The sequence below is a fragment of the Capra hircus genome, chromosome 5, assembly GCF_001704415.2.
Source record: "Capra hircus breed San Clemente chromosome 5, ASM170441v1, whole genome shotgun sequence".
NCBI lineage: Eukaryota > Metazoa > Chordata > Mammalia > Artiodactyla > Bovidae > Capra > Capra hircus.
The window spans coordinates 40,099,368-40,118,585 of NC_030812.1; the positions used below are offsets into that span (position 1 = coordinate 40,099,368).

Genomic DNA, 19,218 nt, shown 5'->3' on the forward strand with positions numbered 1-19,218 from the left:
TGGTGACTGCAGCCATAAAATTAAGAGAGTTGCTCCTTTGACGAAAGCTATGATAAACCTAGATAGCATATTAAAAAGCAGACATCACTTTGCCAACAGAGGTTCTAGACGTCTAGTCAAAGCTATGGTTATTCCAGTAGTCATGTATGGATGTGAGAGTTGAAATATTTAAGAAAGCTGAGTGCCGAAGAACTGATGCTTTTGAACTGTGGTATTGGAGAAGACTCTTGAGAGTCCCTTGGACTGCAAAGAGATCAAACCAGTCAATCCTAAAGGAAATCAATCCTGAATGTTCATTGGAAGGATTAATGCTGAAGGTGAAGCTCAAATAATTTGGCCACCTGATACAAAGAGAAACTCATTAGAAAAGACCCTGATGCTGGGAAAGATTGAAGGCTGAAAGAGAAGGGGACAACAGAGGACAAAATGGCTGGTGGCATCACTGACTCAAAGGACACGAGTTTGAGCAAGCTCCAGATGCTGAAAGACAGGGAAGCCTGACGTGCTGCAGTCCATGGGGTCGGAAAGAGTTGGGCATGACTGAATAACTGAACAACAGAGTCACTAAGACCTTGTCTGACAACTCACTCTCCATCCCCAACCACACTTGAAGCTTTCTTTGTAGCAATCTGTACCACCAAACACATTAAGTATTCTTGCTTTGGTTGTTTCCTCCCATTTGAACATCAACTCCATGAATGTAGAAACCTTGTTTTCCCTACTGCTATATAGCCCCAGTACCAGAACAATATCTGGAACATCATTAGGTTCATAATAAATATTGTTGAATGCGTGAATTTTGGGAAAATAAAGTTTTGAGCATTTTATCATTGTGTTAGGCTCTCAGGCACTAGAGTCAAACCACTTAGTTTAAAATCCCAACTCTAATTCTCCCTGAATATGAATAATATTACATTTATCAGTATGCAATTTGATAAATTATTTAACCTCTCTATCAAGTTCTTCATCTTCAAGATGGGCACTCAAATAGTACCGTTTAAAGGAGCTGTGCCAAGAATTAAATGAGATAATCTTTGAAAAGCATATAAGTAACCTCTCATATGTCTGCCATTATTACATACTTACTCTATTTTACTTAAGACAAACTGATTTTAAAATAGAAATCTGTGCTTGATTTTTTAGATCTATAGTGCACTACCACTATTTGGAAAAGATCCTGGTGCTGGGGAAGATTAAAAGCAAAAGGAGAAGTGGGTGGCAGAGGATGAGATGGTTAGACAGCATCACCAACTCAATGGATATGAATTTGAGCAAACTCTGTGAGACAGTGGAGGACAGAGAAGCCTGGTATGCTTCTGTCCATGTGATCTTGAAGGAGTCTAACACAACTTAGCAACTGAACAATAATCACTACTTGTAGCAGATAGTTTCCAAAGATGGACACATTAATTTTTTTTCTCTCCCTAAGTATGTAGGTTGCTTAATCCTTCAAGATATAAAATCCATACATTTTCCCTTAAATCTGAACAAGACCTGTGGTTGCTCTGGTTACCAGAACATGGCAGAGCTAACATTTTACCAGTTCTGTGCCTGGCCTTTAAGAGGTCTACATATGTATGCGGGGTCACATGGAGGAGAACCAACAAACCAAAACTGTGAATACAGCCTTCCTGGAATCTCCAGACCATCTTAATGAGGAAGTCAAGTGAATGACCCCTGCCAGTGCCATGTGGAGCAGACCCACTTGGTTGAAACCAATAAACCCACAGAATAGTGAGAAACGATGAACTGTTGATGTTTTTCTCCAATGAACTGTTGACGTTTTTCTCCAAATTTACTTATGTACTCTAAGTTTGTGGGTATCCTGTTACATACCAAAAACTTATACCTTTTTGTAAGTTTATCACCTTTAAAATACCTCCTATTATTCCTTCAGCTTGGCTATTTCTAAGGCTATCTTAGGCTCATATGCAAGCAAAGAGACTCTTCCAAATTCTTCATACATTTTATCAAGACTAAATCACCATGCAAGCTTTATAATAGGCAACACAATTGATCCAGTGAGTCCCTTTCATATTTCTTTTATCATATAGTTAGTTGAGTTTTGCAAACTTCTTTGTGTGTTGATGGAAACTTATTTAATAAGTTTAGTGACCTAAAAGCTCAGAACACAGAGAGGGTGGATGGGCTCATTAGAGCTTCTGCACCTTAAATTATTTCTGCCCTTGCTTTGATGATTCATGGAGGTGAATACTTCTGTTTATTTTTGCTGACTTAGTGTCAGGCAAGTCATTCTCATTTTCACTTGATTACTTATAGCCTTCATTTTCTTTAAACCTTAGTAAAATAACATATTTCAGTATATCAGAATAAATAAAAATGATTTACATTAATAAGAAATTTAAATCATCATTTACATTACTAAGAAATTTAAATCATTTTACTGACCCTTTAGATCCATCTTTCAAAATAACTTGAGCTGTTCAAATTCCTAACAATTTTCAATTAAATTAACATGCTTATAGTATAACTAATAGTATAAGTATGCTAATGAGAAGAATTTTCATGGAGTTTCCACTTAATTACTCCATAGCATCTTCAGGGATTTTATTTAGTCTTGGTGGAAATTTGATTTTGTTAAGAGATAATGATTTTGATGCAAACCAGTTCATTATTCTATTGAATATGATGTATCCACCCTAATATCCACATGTGTGCAACTTTAAATATTCCCAATTCATAAGGAAACACATGCACTTTTTGGTGCAACTTTAGCCTTTTCTTGACTGTACAGAGTTTAGTTATTTTCTGATAGAATGTGCCACCTAGGGTAACAACTCTTCAGGGTATAATTAAAACCCCCTTTCCTACACAGAATGCATATACCTACACTATATTTCTTTTTATTTATTCCATTCCTGGCACATTTTTCAAAAATGCATGAATACATCTTCATAGTTCTGATGATTTTTCTTTTTTTTCTGAAATAAGTATTTAATTACCAAATGGGTTAAATATAAAATTTCACTAAAATTTATTGCTCATTTTTACCAAACTACAATGGCAATGTAGAAGATAATATTGTTATTATTGTTATTTTACAAGGGAAGAAACAAAGGCTGAAAACATTAAGAAATGTCTAAGTTGATAAGTATTTAGGAGAGATTTGAACACAGGTTGTACTGACTCTAGAGTTTACGCTTGACCACTATAATTTTCTGGCTCCATTCTCATTGAGTAGATAAGTAATAGCACACTTTCCATGGCTTATTGCATTAGGGTGAAAGTCTAATTTTAAAATATCTACCAGAATAGTAGTAACTGTCCAATTACAATTAATTGCCAACTTTAATGTTTCAGTATGTTCTCAGGTTCCACAGTATAGGGTTTAGCAGTAAATGAGTTCCCTCTTTAAAATAACTTTTTTTTCCTTAGATGAAATTTAGGGGGGCAGTCCTAAGATGGTAAAGGAATAGGACAGGGAGACCACTTTCTCCCCTACAAATTCATCAAAAGAACATTTGAATGCTGAGCAAAACCCACAAAACAACTTCTGAATGCTGGCAGAGGACATCAGGCACCCAGAAAGGCAGCCCACTGTCTCCAAAAGGAGGTAGGAAAAAATATAGAAGATAAAAAGAGAGACAAAAGAGGTAGGCATGGAGATCCATCCCAGGAAGGGAGTCTTAAAAAAGAGAGAAGTTTCCAAACACCAGGAAACACTCTCACCGGTAAATCTGTGGCGAGCCTTGGAACCTCAGAAGGCAACATAACTAGGAGGAAAAATAAATAAATAATTAAAACCCACAGATTACGTGCCTAAAGGCAACTCCCAGTGGAGAAGCAGTGCAGACGCTTGCATCAGCCACTAGCAAGCTAGCAAGAGGGGACTGGACAGGGAAGACCGGGCCTTAATGCCCCAAGGACAATCTGAGGGAACTAACTAGAGATAGCAACCCAGACTGTGGGATAGCTGTCCCGTGAAAAGCCCTAACCTAAGACGACCAATTCATGGGGTCGCAAAGAGTCGGACACGACTGAGCGACTGAACTGAACTGAACTGAACTGAAGACACCACCAAGACAGCTCACAGAACAAAGGACTGAGCAGAGCTAGCCGGCTGCAGACCGGCCCACCCCCCACTGGAGATAGGCACGCGAGGACAGCCGGAGCAGGAAGGGGGCAATCGCAGCCCCTGAGAGGCATCATCTACCAAAGTGCAAGCAGACTTCATTGCTAACCAAGACTCCTTGGGATTCTGGATGGTCGACATCCGCCGGGAGGGTCGCAGCCAGAGATCAGCTCCCCAGAAGAGACACAGCACAGCTGAGAAGGCACGCCGGTTGTACACCCAGAAAACCAAGCGGCAGGGACAGGGGAGGTGATAAGTCACAGTGACCGCGCTCATCAAGCACCTGGTCACCTGAGCTGCTCGGACTGGGGAAGGGCACAAAACGCAGGCCCGCTCAAGTCTACACCTTTGTAGAGTACCCGAGAACCTGAACCTGAGTGGCTTAGACCTGGGAAGTGCACTCAACCCAGGGCCCGCCTCAGACAGTTCCCTGCAGAGCAGCCTAGAGCCTGAGCAGTGTAGACTGGGAAAATACACGCACCGTGAGCCGGGACAAACCCATTGTGGCTGAGACACTGGGAGCACTCCCTACAGATGCCACTGATATTTGTTTGCAGTTTTCCTTCCTCCGCACAGCACGATCGAAAAGGCAAGCCAAAAAGGTGACCACCACCGCCCCCTTGTGTCAGGGTAGAAATTAGACACTGAAGAGGCCAGCAAACAGAAGAAGCTAAAATAAACAGAGGGAACCACTTTGGAAGTGACAGGTGCAATAGATTAAAACCCTGCAGTTAGCACCAAGTACATAGGAAGGGGCCTATAGATCTTGAGAAGTGTAAGCCGGATCAAGGAACTATCCAAAAATGAACTGACCCCGCACTATCCACAACAACACCAGAGACAGTTCTAGATATATTTTTACTATTATCATTTTTTAACCTAAAAATTTTTTTTTATTTTTAAGTCCTCTATTACTCCTTTAATTTTCATTTTTATAACCTACTATTAATATGCAAAAAAAGACCCAATTTTTAAAGCAAACTTCATATATATATATATATATTTTATAATTTTTACGACTTTGTTTTTTCCTTTAACATTGTATTTTTGAGAATATAACCTCTACTCTAGATTTTTAATCTTTGCTTTTTGGTATTTGTTATCAATTTTGTACCTTTAAGAATCCAATCTTCAGTACCCATTTTTACTTGGGAGTGAGATTACTGGCTGGATTGCTCTCTCCCTCTTTGGACTCTCCTTTTTCTCCATCAGGTAGCCTCTATCTCCTCCCTTCCCCTTCTCTTCTCTACCCAACTCTGTGAATCTCTTTCTGTGTTCTGGGTTGTGGAGAACACCTAGGGAACTGATTGCTGGCTGGATCTGTCTCTCTCCTTTTGATTCCCCCCTTTCATCCTCGTGGCCACCTCTGTCTCCTTCCTCCCCCTTCTCTTCTCTGTGTAACTCCATGAACATCTCTGAGGGATCCAGACTGTGGAGAGAACATAGGGAAGTGATTACTGGCTAGCTTGTTCTTGCCCCTTTTGATTCCCCCTCTGCTTCTCCTGGTCACCTCTATCTCCCTTCTCCCTCTTCTCTTTCCCATGTAACTCTGTGTACCTCTCCAGGTATCCCTCACTGTGGAGAAACTTTTCATCATTAACCTAGATGTTTTATCATCAGTGCTGTATAGATGCAGAAGTCTTGGGGCTACTGTAAGTTTGAGACTGAAAATCAGAGGCAGGAGGCTTAAGTCCAAATCCTGAGAACACCAGAGAACTCCTGACTCCAGGGAACATTCATCTATAGGAGCTCATCAAACGCCTCCATGCCTACACTGAAACCAAGCACCACTCAAGGGCCAACAAGCTTCAGAGCAAGACATACCATGCAAATTCTCCAACAACACAGGAACATAGCCCTGAGCTTCAATATGCAGGCTGCCCAAAGTCACACAAAACCCATTAACATCTCAAAACTCATTACTGGACACTTCAGTGCACTCCAGAGAGAAGAAATCCAGCTCCACCCACCAGAACACAGACACAAGATTTCCTAACCAGGAAAATTTGACAAGCCACAGGTCCAACCCCACTCACAGCTAGGAGCCTCCAAAATAAAGAGGAACCACAAACAGCCAGAATACGGAAAGGCTATCCCAAACACAGCAATATAAACAAGACGAAAAGGCAAAGAAATACTCAGCAAGTAAAGGAACAGGATAAATGCCCACCAAACCAAAGAGGAAGAGATAGGGAAGCTACATGATAAAGAATTCCAAATAATGATACTGAAAATGATCCAAAATTTTGAAAACAAAATGGAGTTACAGGTAAATAGCCTGGAGACAAGGATCGAGAAGATGCAAGAAATGTTTAACAAGGACCAAGAATAAATTTTTAAAAAGTCAACATATAATGAATAATGCAATAAATGAGATCAAAAACACTCTGGAGGGAACCAACAGTAGAATAACAGAGGCAGAAGATAGGATTAGTGAGAGAGAAGACAGAATGGTAGAAATAAATGAAACAGAGAGGAAAAAAGAAAAAAAGAATTAAAAGAAATGAGGACAACCTCAGAGACCTCTGGGACAATGTTAAATGCCCTAACATTTGAATCATAGGAGTCCCAGAAGAAGAAGACAAAAAGAAAGGCCATGAGAAAATACTTGAGGAGAAATAGTTGAAAACTTCCCTAAAATGAAGAAGGAAATAGTCCCCCAAGTCCAAGAAACCCAGAGAGTCCCAAATAGGATAAGCCCAAGGTGAAACACCCCAAGACACATATTAATCAAATTCACAAAGAACAAATATTAAAAGCAGCAAGGGAAAAACAATAAATAACACACAAGGGGATTCCCATAAGGATAACAGCTTATCTTTCAATAGAAACTCTTCAGGCCAGAAGGAAATGGCAGGACATACTTAAAGTGATGAAAGAAAATAAACTACAACCCAGATTACTGTACGCAACAAGGATCTCATTCAAATATGAAGGAGAAATCAAAAGCTTTACAGACAAGCAAAAGCTGAGAGAATTCAGCACCCCCAAACCAGCTCTCCAACAAATGCTAAAGGATGCTCTCTAGACAGGAAACACAAAAAGGGTGTATAAACTCAAACCCAAAACAACAAAGTAAATGGCAACGGGATCATACTTATCGATAATTACCTTAAATGTAAATGGGTAGAATGCCCCAACCAAAAGACAAAGACTGGCTGAATGGATACAAAAACAAGACCCCTATATATGTTGCCTACAAGAGACCCACCTTGAAACAAGAGGCACATACTTACTGAAAGTGAAGGACTAGAAAAAAATATTCCATGCAAATAGAGACCAAAAGAAAGCAGTAGTAGCAATACTCATATCAGATAAAAAGACTTTAAAACAAAGGCAGTGAAGAGACAAAGAAGGACACTACATAATGATCAAAGGATCAATCCAAGAAGAAGATTTACATAAATATACATGTATTCAACATAGGAGCACCACAATAAGTAAGACAAATGCTAACAAGTATGAAAGGGGAAATTAATAATACCACAATAATAGTGGGAAACTTTAATACCCCCACTCACACCTATGGATAGGTTAACTAAACAGAAAATTAACAAGGAAACACAAACTTTAAATGACACGAGACCAGTTAGACCTAATTGATATCTATAGGACATTTCACCCCCAAAACAATGAATTTCACCTTTTTCTCAAGTGCACATGGAACCTTCTCCAGGATAGGGCCATAAATCTAGCCTTGGTAAATTCAAAAATATTGAAATCATTCCAAGCATCTTTTCTGACCATAATGAAGAGTAAGATTAGATGTCAATTACAGGAGGAAAACTATTAAAAATTCAAACATATGGAGGCTGAACAACATGCTGCTGAATAACCAACAAATCACAGAAGAAATCAAAAAAGAAATCAAAATATGCATAGAAAAGAATGAAAATGAAAACACAACAACCCAAAACCTATGGGACACTTTAAAAGCAGTGCTAAGGGGAAGGTTCACAGCAATACAGGCTTACCTCAAGAAACAAGAAAAAAGTCAAATAAATAACCTAACTCTACATGTAAAGCAACTAGAGAAGGAAGAAACAACCCCAGGGTTAGTAGAAGGAAAGAAATCTTAAAAATTAGGGCAGAAATAAATGCAAAAGAAACAAAAGAGACCATAGCAAAAATCAACAAAGCCAAAAGCTGGTTCCTTTAGAGGATAAATAAAATTGACAAAGCATTAGCCAGATTCATCAAGAAACAAAGGGAGAAAAATCAAATCAACAAAATTAGAAGTGAAAATGGAGAGATCACAACAGACAACACAGAAATACAAAGGATCATAAGAGACTGCTATCAGCAACTATATGCCAATAAAATGGACAACGTGGAAGAAATGGACAAACTCTTAGAAAGGTACAACTTTCCAAAACTGAACTGGGAAGAAATGGAAAATCTTAACAGACCCATCACAAGCATGGAAATGGAAACTGAAATCAGAAATCTTCCAGCAAACAAAAGCCCAGGACCAGACGGCTTCACAGCTGAATTCTCAACATAAGAAAAGCTATATATGACAAACCCACAGCAAACATTATCCTCAATGATGAAAACTTGAAAGCATTTCCCCTAAAGTCAGGAACAAGACAAGGCTGCCCACTCTCACCACTACTATTGAGCATAGTTTTGGAAAGTTTTGGCCACAGCAATCAGAGTAGAAAAAGAAAAGGAATCCAGATTGGAAAAAAAGAAGTAAAACTCTTACTATCTGCAGATGACATGATCCTATACACAGAAACCCTAAAGACTCCACCAGAAAATTACTAGAGCTAATTAATGAATATAGTAAAGTTGCAGGATATAAAATCAACACACAGAAATCCCTTGCATTCCTATACACTAACAATGAGAAAACAGAAGGAGAAATTAAGGAAACAATTCCATTCACCATTGCAAGGAAAAGAATAAAATACTTAGGAATATACCTACCTAAAGAAAAAAAAGACCTATATATAGAAAACTATAAAACACTGGTGAAAGAAATCAAAGAGGACACAAATAGATGGAGAAATATACCGTGTTCATGAATCAGAAGAATCAATACAGTGAAGATGAGTATACTCAAAGCAATCTATAGATTCAATGCAATCCCAATCAAGCTACCAACTGTATTTTTCATAGAACTGCTGCTGCTGCTGCTAAGTCGCTTTCAGTTGTGTCTGACTCTGTGCGACCCCATAGATGGCAGCCCACCAGGCTCCCTCGTCCCTGGGATTCTCCAGGCAAGAACACTGGACTAGAACAAATAATTTCACCATTTGTATGGAAATACAAAAAACCTCGAATAGCCAAAGCAATCTTGAGAAAGAAGAATGGAACTGGAACAATCAACTTGCCTGACTTCAGGCTCTACTACAAAGCCACAGTCGTCAAGACAGTGCCATACTGGCACAAAAACAGAAACATAGATCAATGGAACAAAATAGAAAGCCCAGAGATAAATCCACGCATATATGGACACCTTATCTTTGACAAAGGAGGCAAGAATATACAATGGAGAAAAGACAATCTTTTTAACAACTTGTAAAAAAATGAAATGAACACTTTCTAACATCATACACAAAAATAACTCAAAATGGATTAAGGATCTAAACATAAAGCCAGAAACTATAAAACTCCTAGAGAAAAACATAGGCAAACACTCTGCGACATAAATCACAGCAGGATCCTCTATGACCTACCTCCCAGAATATTGGAAATAAAAGCAAAAATAAACAAATGGGGCCTAATTAAACTTAAAAGCTTTTGCACAACGAAGGAAACTATAAGCAAGGTGAAAAGACAGCCTTCGGAATGGGAGAAAATAATAGCAAAAGAAGCAACTGACAAAGAATTAATCTCAAAAATATAGAAAAATAAACGACTCAATCAAAAAATGGGCCAAAGAACTAAACAGACATTTCTCCAAAGAAGACATACAGATGGCTAACAAACACATGAAAAGATGCTCAACATCACTTATTATCAGAAAAATGGAAATCAAAACCACAATGAGGTACCATTTCAGACCAGTCAGAATGGCTGCTATCCAAAAGTCTACAAGCAATAAATGCTGGAGAGGGTGTGGAGAAAAGGGAACCCTCTTACACTGTTGGTGGGAATGCAAATTAGTACAGCCACTATGGAGAACAGTGTGGCGATTCCTTAAAAAACTGGAAATAGAACTGCCATATGACCCGGCAATCCCACTGCTGGGCATACACACCCAAAGAAACCAGAATTGAAAGAGACACGTGTACCCCAATGTTCATCGCAGCACTGTTTATAATAGCCAGGACATGGAAGCAACCTAGATGTCCATCAGCAGATGAATGGATAAGAAAGCTGTGGTACATATACACAATGGAATATTACTCAGCCATTAAAAAGAATACATTTGAATCAGTTCTAATGAGGTGGGTGAAGCTGGAGCCTATTATACAGAGTGAAGTAAGCCAGAAAGAAAAACACCAATACAGTGTACTAACACAAATATATGGAATTTAGAAAGATGGTGATGATAACCCTGTATGCGAGACAGCAAAAGAAACACAGATGTATAGAACAGTCTTTTGGACTCTGTGGGAGAGGGTGAGGGTGGGATGGTTTGGGAGAACGGCATTGAAACATGTATATTGTCATATGTGAAACAGATCGCCAGTCCAGGTTCGATACATGATACAGGGTGGGTGCTCAGGGCTGGTGCACTGGGATGACCCAGAAGGATGGGATGGGGAGGGAGGTGGGAGGGAGGTTGAGGATTGGGAACCACATGTACACCCGTGGCAGATTCATGTCAATGTATGACAAACCAATACAATATTGTAAAGTAATTAGCCTCCAAAAATAAATAAATAAATAAATAAAATTTTTTAAGACATTTAGGAACTATCATTCAGATTATCTGAAGGGATTTAATTAACATTATGGTTAATTAGAAAAGATATTTCTAATGTAAAAAGATACATTTTAGTAACTATAAATTTTAAGAAAAATAGCTGCCAGTGAGTACACATGCTGGTGATTCCCTCCCCAAGCTCATTTCAATTCATGGTTCATCCAGACACAGTCGTCCTCCCCAAGGTGATTTTGTACTTCCTAAAATATTTGGAAATGTCTGGGCACATTTTGCTTCTCATACTGGGAAAGTACTACTGGCATCTAGAGGGTAGAGGCCAAAGATGCTTCTATCATCCTACAGTGTACAACAAAGAATTACCTGCCCCGTAATGTCCATAGGGCTGACATTGAGGAACCCTGAGCTAGTGTGTTGTTTGAGTGGTTTTCTGCAGCAAATCTACAGAGAGGATTATGGTAGCTAATTAATATAAACTCATTGGTACCTGATTATTAGTGATAGAAGAAATCATTTTCCATATGAAATATAGACAGCCATAACTACTTTTCAAAATGCTAAGCACTTATAGTTTTATATTATATTGAAAAGTCACAATTTCCCTCCTTGTTGTCTACACAGAGGTTTCACAGCCTTATCAGGTCCAATTATGTCTGCCAAGCTCCTCTGTCCATGTAATTCTCCAGGCAAGAACACTAGAGTGGGTAGCCATTCCCTTCTCCAGGCCGATCTTCCTCATCCAGGGATCAAACCTGAGTCTCCTGCATTGCAGGCAGATTCTTTACCATCTGAGCTACCAGGGAAGCCCAGAGTTTTATATTCCACTGAAGAGTCAAAATTTCCCAACATGTTGTCTAGACAGAGGTTTCACAAGCTCATCTACACAATTTTCTCATACTTATTTACCCCACAGATTTTCACAAAGCTTTCATTCAATTGATTATATCAGTAAACAAGCCAAAAAACTGTGAATATAGAAAGTGGAAGAACAATTTGTGTAGACAACTGCATAAAGAAAAACTTTTTGGATCTAGAAAGGTACTATGGAATAGAGCGACACAAACCTCTGTCTATGAATTGAAAACAAAGACATTAAATTCTAAGATATCTTCTCCCCCTCCACAAAGTTCTTCTTTATACAGTCTTCTACACAAACTGTTCTACCATTTTCTATATTCACAGTAGTTTCTACCTTCAGTCAGTTCAGTCACTCAGTTGTGCCCAACTCTTTGCAACCCCATGAACTGCAGGATACCAGGCCTCTCTGTCCATCACCAACTCCTAGAGTTTACTCAAACTCATGCCCATTGAGTTAGTGAAATGCCATCCAACCATCTCATCCTCTGTTGTCCCCTTCTCCTCCTGCCTTCAATCTTCCCCAGCATCAGGGTCTTTATCAATGAGTTAGTTCTTCACATCAGGTGGCCAAAGTATTGGAGTTTCTACCTTAACTAAACACAAACTCTATAAAGCTCAGTACTCTAGATGTCACCTGAAGTTCATTACCCCCATGCCTCAGAAGTATAATATACCAACCTGTGCCATGACTTTACAAAGCCACTTGGGTTCTACAAAATATAAGTCACTTAACTGCAGTGCTGGGTCTTGAAAATGAAGAAGGACTCCTGTAGGAAAAATCAAAAGTGAAAGATGGGATTTAGAATATGAAAATATCAAGGGGCTTCAGAGAGAATCTAGCCCAGTCTCCTCATTTTACAGATTAGAAAACTTCAGCATTGTTGGGGTCAGAGCTGAGACCAGGACCAGGGCATCCTAGCTTTCATCTCAGTCAACCATTGATTCTCCAAGTGCCAAGTTAAACCATCACAATAATAATTCTCCTGCGAGTGTACAAATAACTTCCACATACACTAAATTCACTTGATACTATGAAGGATATAGCTTGAACTTAGAGTTTCAGAGCTCCTGAATACTACAGTCAAGCTCTAGAATCCACATGTTTTAACTCTGGCTAAGAGACTTTTTCCACTACTGTCAGATAATTTCTAAATTTTTCTCTTATGACATAATATATGATTCAACAACAGTACACATGATGATCTTTCAAAAAGAAAAAAAAATCAGCTACCTATTAAAGAATTTTGTCAATATTCTTTTAAATGTAAATCCTATACAAGGTTCAGATACATTTTCACCAACTCTACTGCAGAACTTTGAAAAAATATGAAATAAACAAACCTGATTCATTTAGAAAGTGAACTGCATGAGGAAGCTCATTTTCATCTAACTGCAGCTGATGTTCTCTCACAAGTTGTAATAATCGTTTCCGGTCAATTACAGGAAATTCAATTGGCACATTTTTACGCTCTGATAAAATGATTCTCTCAAGTTCTACATAGCAGTCTGGAATCAGCTGCCCAACAACAGGCTGATCTCGGATCTATGAAATTACAGATGACAAGCTGTAAAAATCCATTTTATGCATCTATGCGTCAGGTGGTTGGTAAATTCTGCGCTAATCATTCAGAAAATGATTATTTTTACTAAAATCAAGATGCAATGTAAAACTAATTAAATCATGAGAAATAAATAAGATTACCTTAAAATAAGAAAAAAAATGAACACAGAGGCCAATTTGGAAAGAACTATCAAATAACATTGTATGGAAATAATTATCAAGGTATTCAGAAAATCCATGGCAAAATCCAGGACAAATCATTAACCTTAAATAAAGGACCTACTATTTTCTAAGACATTAAATCTACAGGTAACAGATATGCTAACATAAAAGTCAGGATTGTAAGAGCTTTTGGACTTTATTTTTTAGATGAAACTATCCACATCCCAAAGTAAAACTACATTTTGTTCTTGCTGTTTGCAAAATGTAATATTAGTGGGATGTACATTTCAACAGTGAAGTCTGGAGACAGACATGAAATTTCCTCATTAAGCTATGCTTTTTCATGGAGACTTGAACTTGGAAAAATAAAAAATCATCTAAACCCCAATGATTCTATACAAGAGGATGATTTGGAGTCTCTTACACTTAGAATCTAATTAAAATCAAAATTTTAATAGTATGATCTTATATGAGAGTTTCTGTAATAAAAATATTTCCAAACATTTTTTCTTCTTAAAAATCTAATTTTAAATAGAAATACAACTTTAATAATCGTAAATGCCTTTGCAAACCACCAGATGGCAAACTCTCCTCATTTCTCAACCCATGAATATAGTCTTGACAATAAAGAATAAAACTTCTACTTGAACTCTTCAACTTGTTACAAATAGAAATTGGGTTTATTATACCTGCACACACACACACACACAAACTTTATACTTGTTCTTTTTCTACTCCTAACTTGATCCTTCAGGAACCTAATTTATAGCAGCCGTAACCATTACTTACGTATTTACTTCCAAACAATCAAGATTGTTTTGAGGTACCCCTTGAACCAGAAAATTAAATATAATTTCACTAACCTCCAGTTTTCATATTCCCTCTCTTCATCATTTATAAATTAAGATAAAACAGAACTTCAGATTGAAGTTTGCATTTAACCCAAGAAGGGAAACCTACATATAAAAGTAAACAAGTTCACACAGTAGTCAAGTAATAAAGGGATGGACTTTATAGGGCTAGATTACAGGGTGAGCAAAGGATCCCACTCTGCTAAGGGGCTGGACAAGCCTGAGAGGGACATTGTTGGCACTGATTTCTATTTTGTCCTACTTCCTTTAACCTTTATCATCGGGTCACCGACAGACAAAAACAGAAAGCTTTTATTCTAAACTCTGCATGGACACATGTTAATAAGAGTGAGACACACAAAGATTAGAAAAGATCAAGATAAAAGGAAAAGATGAAAAACAAATGAAAGACCAAACAAAAAAGATTTCTAATAGATTAAAAGCTGCTGACTGAATACAGGTTGAGGCACCTCAGGAAGGAAAGAATATTCAAGTTCTGGCAGGCTTATTGTTCTGGGGTCATCTGAATCACTATTCTGCAAAGCAGCCAATTGAATTTTCAAACCAATATAACAGAATGATGCATGCATTTGCAATATATACCTTCCTTCAAATAATAATGCCATTTCTCAAAGCATTTGTTTTTAACCTCCTCATCCAGTATTGCCTTCAGAGTTCACGTACAAGCGCAGAAAACAGACTGGTCTTATCACCAGTAAACTGGTCTAACTTGCTGTTAGCCTAAAGTAGTACCAGTCCAGCTTGATGAATCAACTACTCTTTTCATAGACTTCCTCAACTAAATTCAGATTTTCTCAAGACAAACTCATACTTTAAGAATTCTTTTTTAAAATATGATAAATGGGCTGATATCAATGATAAGAGAGAAGCTATTAAAATATTATAAGTAACAGCAAAGTTCTGTAAGTACAGATATAGTCTCAAAAGGAAACTCCCTGGGTAAAGAGGATATTTAATTGAATATATTAATTTGGTGCATTTGTTTCTTAAAAGTCATATCACTCTTTAATCATATGTCTCACAAAAGAGTAGCAAAAACTAGAGATAAATGATACTTTATTCTTCTAACATAAAATTTCCATTGACCCACATTTGTAAAAGCTTTTATTGATTGTGATAAATGTGTGGAAAGATATAAATGTGCAAATTCTCTCTCTGAGCACCACAAAGACTGGCACACTTATAAATGGCTCATTAAGTTTTAGACAGAGCATAATCTGTGGAAATGGAACAGAACTAAGCTAACTGGATAACGTGTTATAACCAAGGTGACCGTGTAATTTATCATCCAAACTGGAATGCTTCTGAGAATGTAGTGAGACACAATTAATAATTACACTGGGACTGTCCAGGCAAAACAAGACCCTTGTTAGAAGCCACAGCTTTGATCATTAGTACTAATGAGCTAAACCAATAGAGACTAATGGTGAAATCCACTATTGTGTTTGTCGTATGGAACTATTCAAAGTGTTTTTCAGTACAGTTTACCCCTTGCTATCTGTAGAGCCCAGGTAAAATTTCTTTCTCTTTTGTATTAAAAACAAGCATTTGTTAACCAATTTATTTGTGTTTTATGAACTCTATGAACTATATTTGTCTTACCAGAAAGAAAAACTTTGTAAATCAAAAACAACTCTTAAAATAAAGTTTGTATGAACTAGAATATTGCTTACACATTGTTGAAAACCAAATTAGTGACCGTGGTGACCAGATGAAAGAGGCTTCTCTCAATAATGAAGAAAAAAAAATATTTGCAACGGGAAATCACAGTGACAAAGACATGAAGGAACAACAAAGATCAAGATGAGCATAAAACAGAAACTCCAAAAGAGCAGATGGAGAAAAAACAGTCAAAGAAAAATACAAGAAAGATCACTCCAAGACCCCAACATCCATCTTTATGCTTTTGACTGAATCACTACTATAGGATGTTGGGAGAGAAAGGGCCTCAAACACATGTCCCCAGATTCTCTCAGGAACATTCTCTCAGCCTCTCGGATATCCTTTTAGTTTCTCTCAGGATCCTCAATTATTTCTAATTCCCAATTCTGTGAGTTCAAAATTAAGTTTAACATAAATAATTTTAAAATTAAAAGTACTTGAATAATGCTAACAGCTAAGAAAACCCCATACTTTTAAGATAGTTATTCTTTTCTCAAGACTGCTGACATTTCTTAGCAGTTGCAGAATGTAAGAGTTAATAAATTATATTTATCTACCACCTAGGGTAGGCAATGAACCATGTTACCTTGAAATTAAGGCTCTCATTGATGATGGTTTTCCGAAGTTTTGCCAAAGCATCAGATTCCTCAGTGGCATTCACAAAGTGGTAATCTCGTATTGCAGGAAATCCTCGTTTGTTCAAGAGTTCCTTGGTAATTTTACTGATACAGGCTTTGCGCTGCTTCTCATCAGTAACATCTAAATGTGTACCAACAAGAATCACAGGAGAAGAAGAAGCACGGGCCTATGGGGGAAGATACAAAACACTCTTGTGTTTGTTTTAAAAATCAAGACTGCTTATATTTCCACTGATATTCACTTTCTACGAAATTTACCAGAATCGAAATGAGAATTCAAAAGACTTCAAGAAGAAAATGACAACTGTCTTCCCTTCCTTAAACCTAAGGGAACAAATCAAGAAATTTTTAAAAGTCATTTTTATGCTCCTTCTTAATCTAGTTATTGTCACTTTTCAGGCGGTCCATGTGACAGTAATAACACATTTCTTTCCTCTGTGCCTAAAATGGGTTATTCTTTAAGTGTGCTTTGGGCTTCTAGACAAGATAATAATTAATAACACCCAAATAATATCAGAGTAATACAATTTGTTTTATATTTTCTCCCTTATCTGTGAATAAAGCTCATTAATTCATATTATAGTAATTCAGTGTGGCTTCTACAAAGAAAAAACAAGTCACTAAAGTAATAAAGCATTTGGACAGTAATTTGAAGTAGAGGATTTATTTGGCAAAAACAGAACTATGTTCAGCAATGTGGAACTGAACATTATCTTTCATACAAAGTTAAAAGCACATTGTATTTCCGTCCTGACCACTTGCCCAGTCTCCATCTCTTTGAGAGAGAAAAACTTCATCTAAATTATTTCATTTGATTGATGACTGTCATTTATAACTTTACTGCTATTTCTGTCTTGGGTATTCCTTTGGAAAAGGTGTATGGATTCATTACATATTCTAATGTATTGTCTATAGATTATAAGAGAAAGTCAAGCGTGTATCCACTGATACTTTTTAAGTTGGCCTGTCTTTATACTTAGAAATGTCTCTTAATAGTAGGCTTCCCTGGTGGCTCAGATTTGCCTCACAGAAGAGCCTACTAGAGCATTGTTCAATGACCATTTTTACTTTAGTCTCAATTATAAAAAGGCACAGATTTTTAAAACCATATATACATGAAGGAATATCTAACAGCAAGAGACAAAATGGAAAAGTTGCAAAATTTCAAATATAATATTCATCTGGGACCATTTAAAACTGTAAGTCCCACAGGGCTTTATACTAAATTGCCTCTGAGGACACAGTTGGTAATGCATAGATTGCTTATTTTTCTTACTACAGTTTATTTTAAATTAAGGAAATTCATATTATACATAAGTAATAATACCAGGGAGCTCCCTGATAGCCTCATGGTTAGGATTTCGGGCTTTCATTGCCATGGTCCAAGCACAATCCCTGGTCAGAGAACTGAGATCTTGCAAGCCACACAGTGCAGCCAATAAATAAATAAAATAAAATAAAAAAAGAATATAAAAAATAGTCTAACATATTCTCATTTTTAACAGATTAAAAAGGCTTCAAGTTTCTATACCTTTCATTAACATAGAACATACTATTTTCATGTCACAACTTAATTACTCCTAAAAATTTCCTAACTCAAAGTTTAAGTGCTTCTAACTTTCTTGCAAAAGAGTATTTGGAAAGTCTGTTTGATGGTACTATTTGCCCCAAATAAATCACCTTATATACAATAAGAAAACTCATGAAATATTTTCTATTCTCAAATTATTAGATCATATCACCTTTATATTGAAAAGCCAAGGCTTCATGGCATCAACTTCTGCTTGCCCTTTGCTGAGGTCATAGACTGCAAGATACAAGGCTCGTTGGGTCATAAAGTGGGGATGAGTGCTGTAGAATTCCTCACGACCTAAATAAAGATTGGAGAACTTTTCAGTCTTCCAGAAAATAGACAAGAATTCTTTTTTTCAAAAATAAAGTTAGGTGGCACTACCCACTATTTATCATACAAAAAAAAAAAAAAGAGAGAGAAACAATTAAAAGATAATAGCTACAAGATTACACTGGGTTTTTACTAGGGATTGACAACTTCTTGCTTACGTGCCAGCTATGTGGCTTCAGCTGACACGTGCTGGTTCCTAACATTTCCTTCCATTGCTTCTCCATTCTGGGGGCAAGGGAAGAATTAGGAGAAATAAATGACTTTGGAGTAATTCCATATGATCCATCAGGTCTCTGAAGTATTGGAACAGAAAATTCAGTTTTTAAATCCCTGTTTTTAAAAAGATATCTGAATAAAAAATTTTAGCAAAATAAATACCTGCAAAATCCCATACATTCAGAATGAGGTCTTTCTTCCCTTTGCCTCTTATTTGGATGGGCCAGTCCTTCACATCAATGCCAACTGTGGCACCTTGCATCCCAAGATCTGATTTCTTGATTTTCATTAATTGCTGCAATAAGGTGGTCTTGCCACTCCCAGTATTTCCCACAATCATAAGTTTCATTCGGTTATAGGGCACAGCCTTTTTCAACCGCTGCTGAAGAAACCTGGTATTTGAAAAACAAAAATA

General features: G+C 37.2%; 1 protein-coding gene across 2 annotated transcripts in view; it reads right to left on the reverse strand.

Moving 5' to 3' along the window:
- LRRK2 (leucine rich repeat kinase 2) overlaps positions 1-19,218 on the reverse strand; it is a 213,323-nt gene that overhangs the window by 85,689 nt on the left and 108,416 nt on the right. For both annotated transcript variants that reach the window (XM_018047920.1, XM_018047919.1), the window contains 5 exons: positions 18,966-19,195; positions 18,427-18,554; positions 16,633-16,851; positions 13,131-13,332; positions 12,468-12,556 (listed from right to left, as the gene is read on the reverse strand). In XM_018047920.1, the coding sequence (XP_017903409.1) occupies positions 12,468-12,556; positions 13,131-13,332; positions 16,633-16,851; positions 18,427-18,554; positions 18,966-19,195 (868 nt within the window). The remainder of the gene's footprint in view (positions 1-12,467; positions 12,557-13,130; positions 13,333-16,632; positions 16,852-18,426; positions 18,555-18,965; positions 19,196-19,218) is intronic.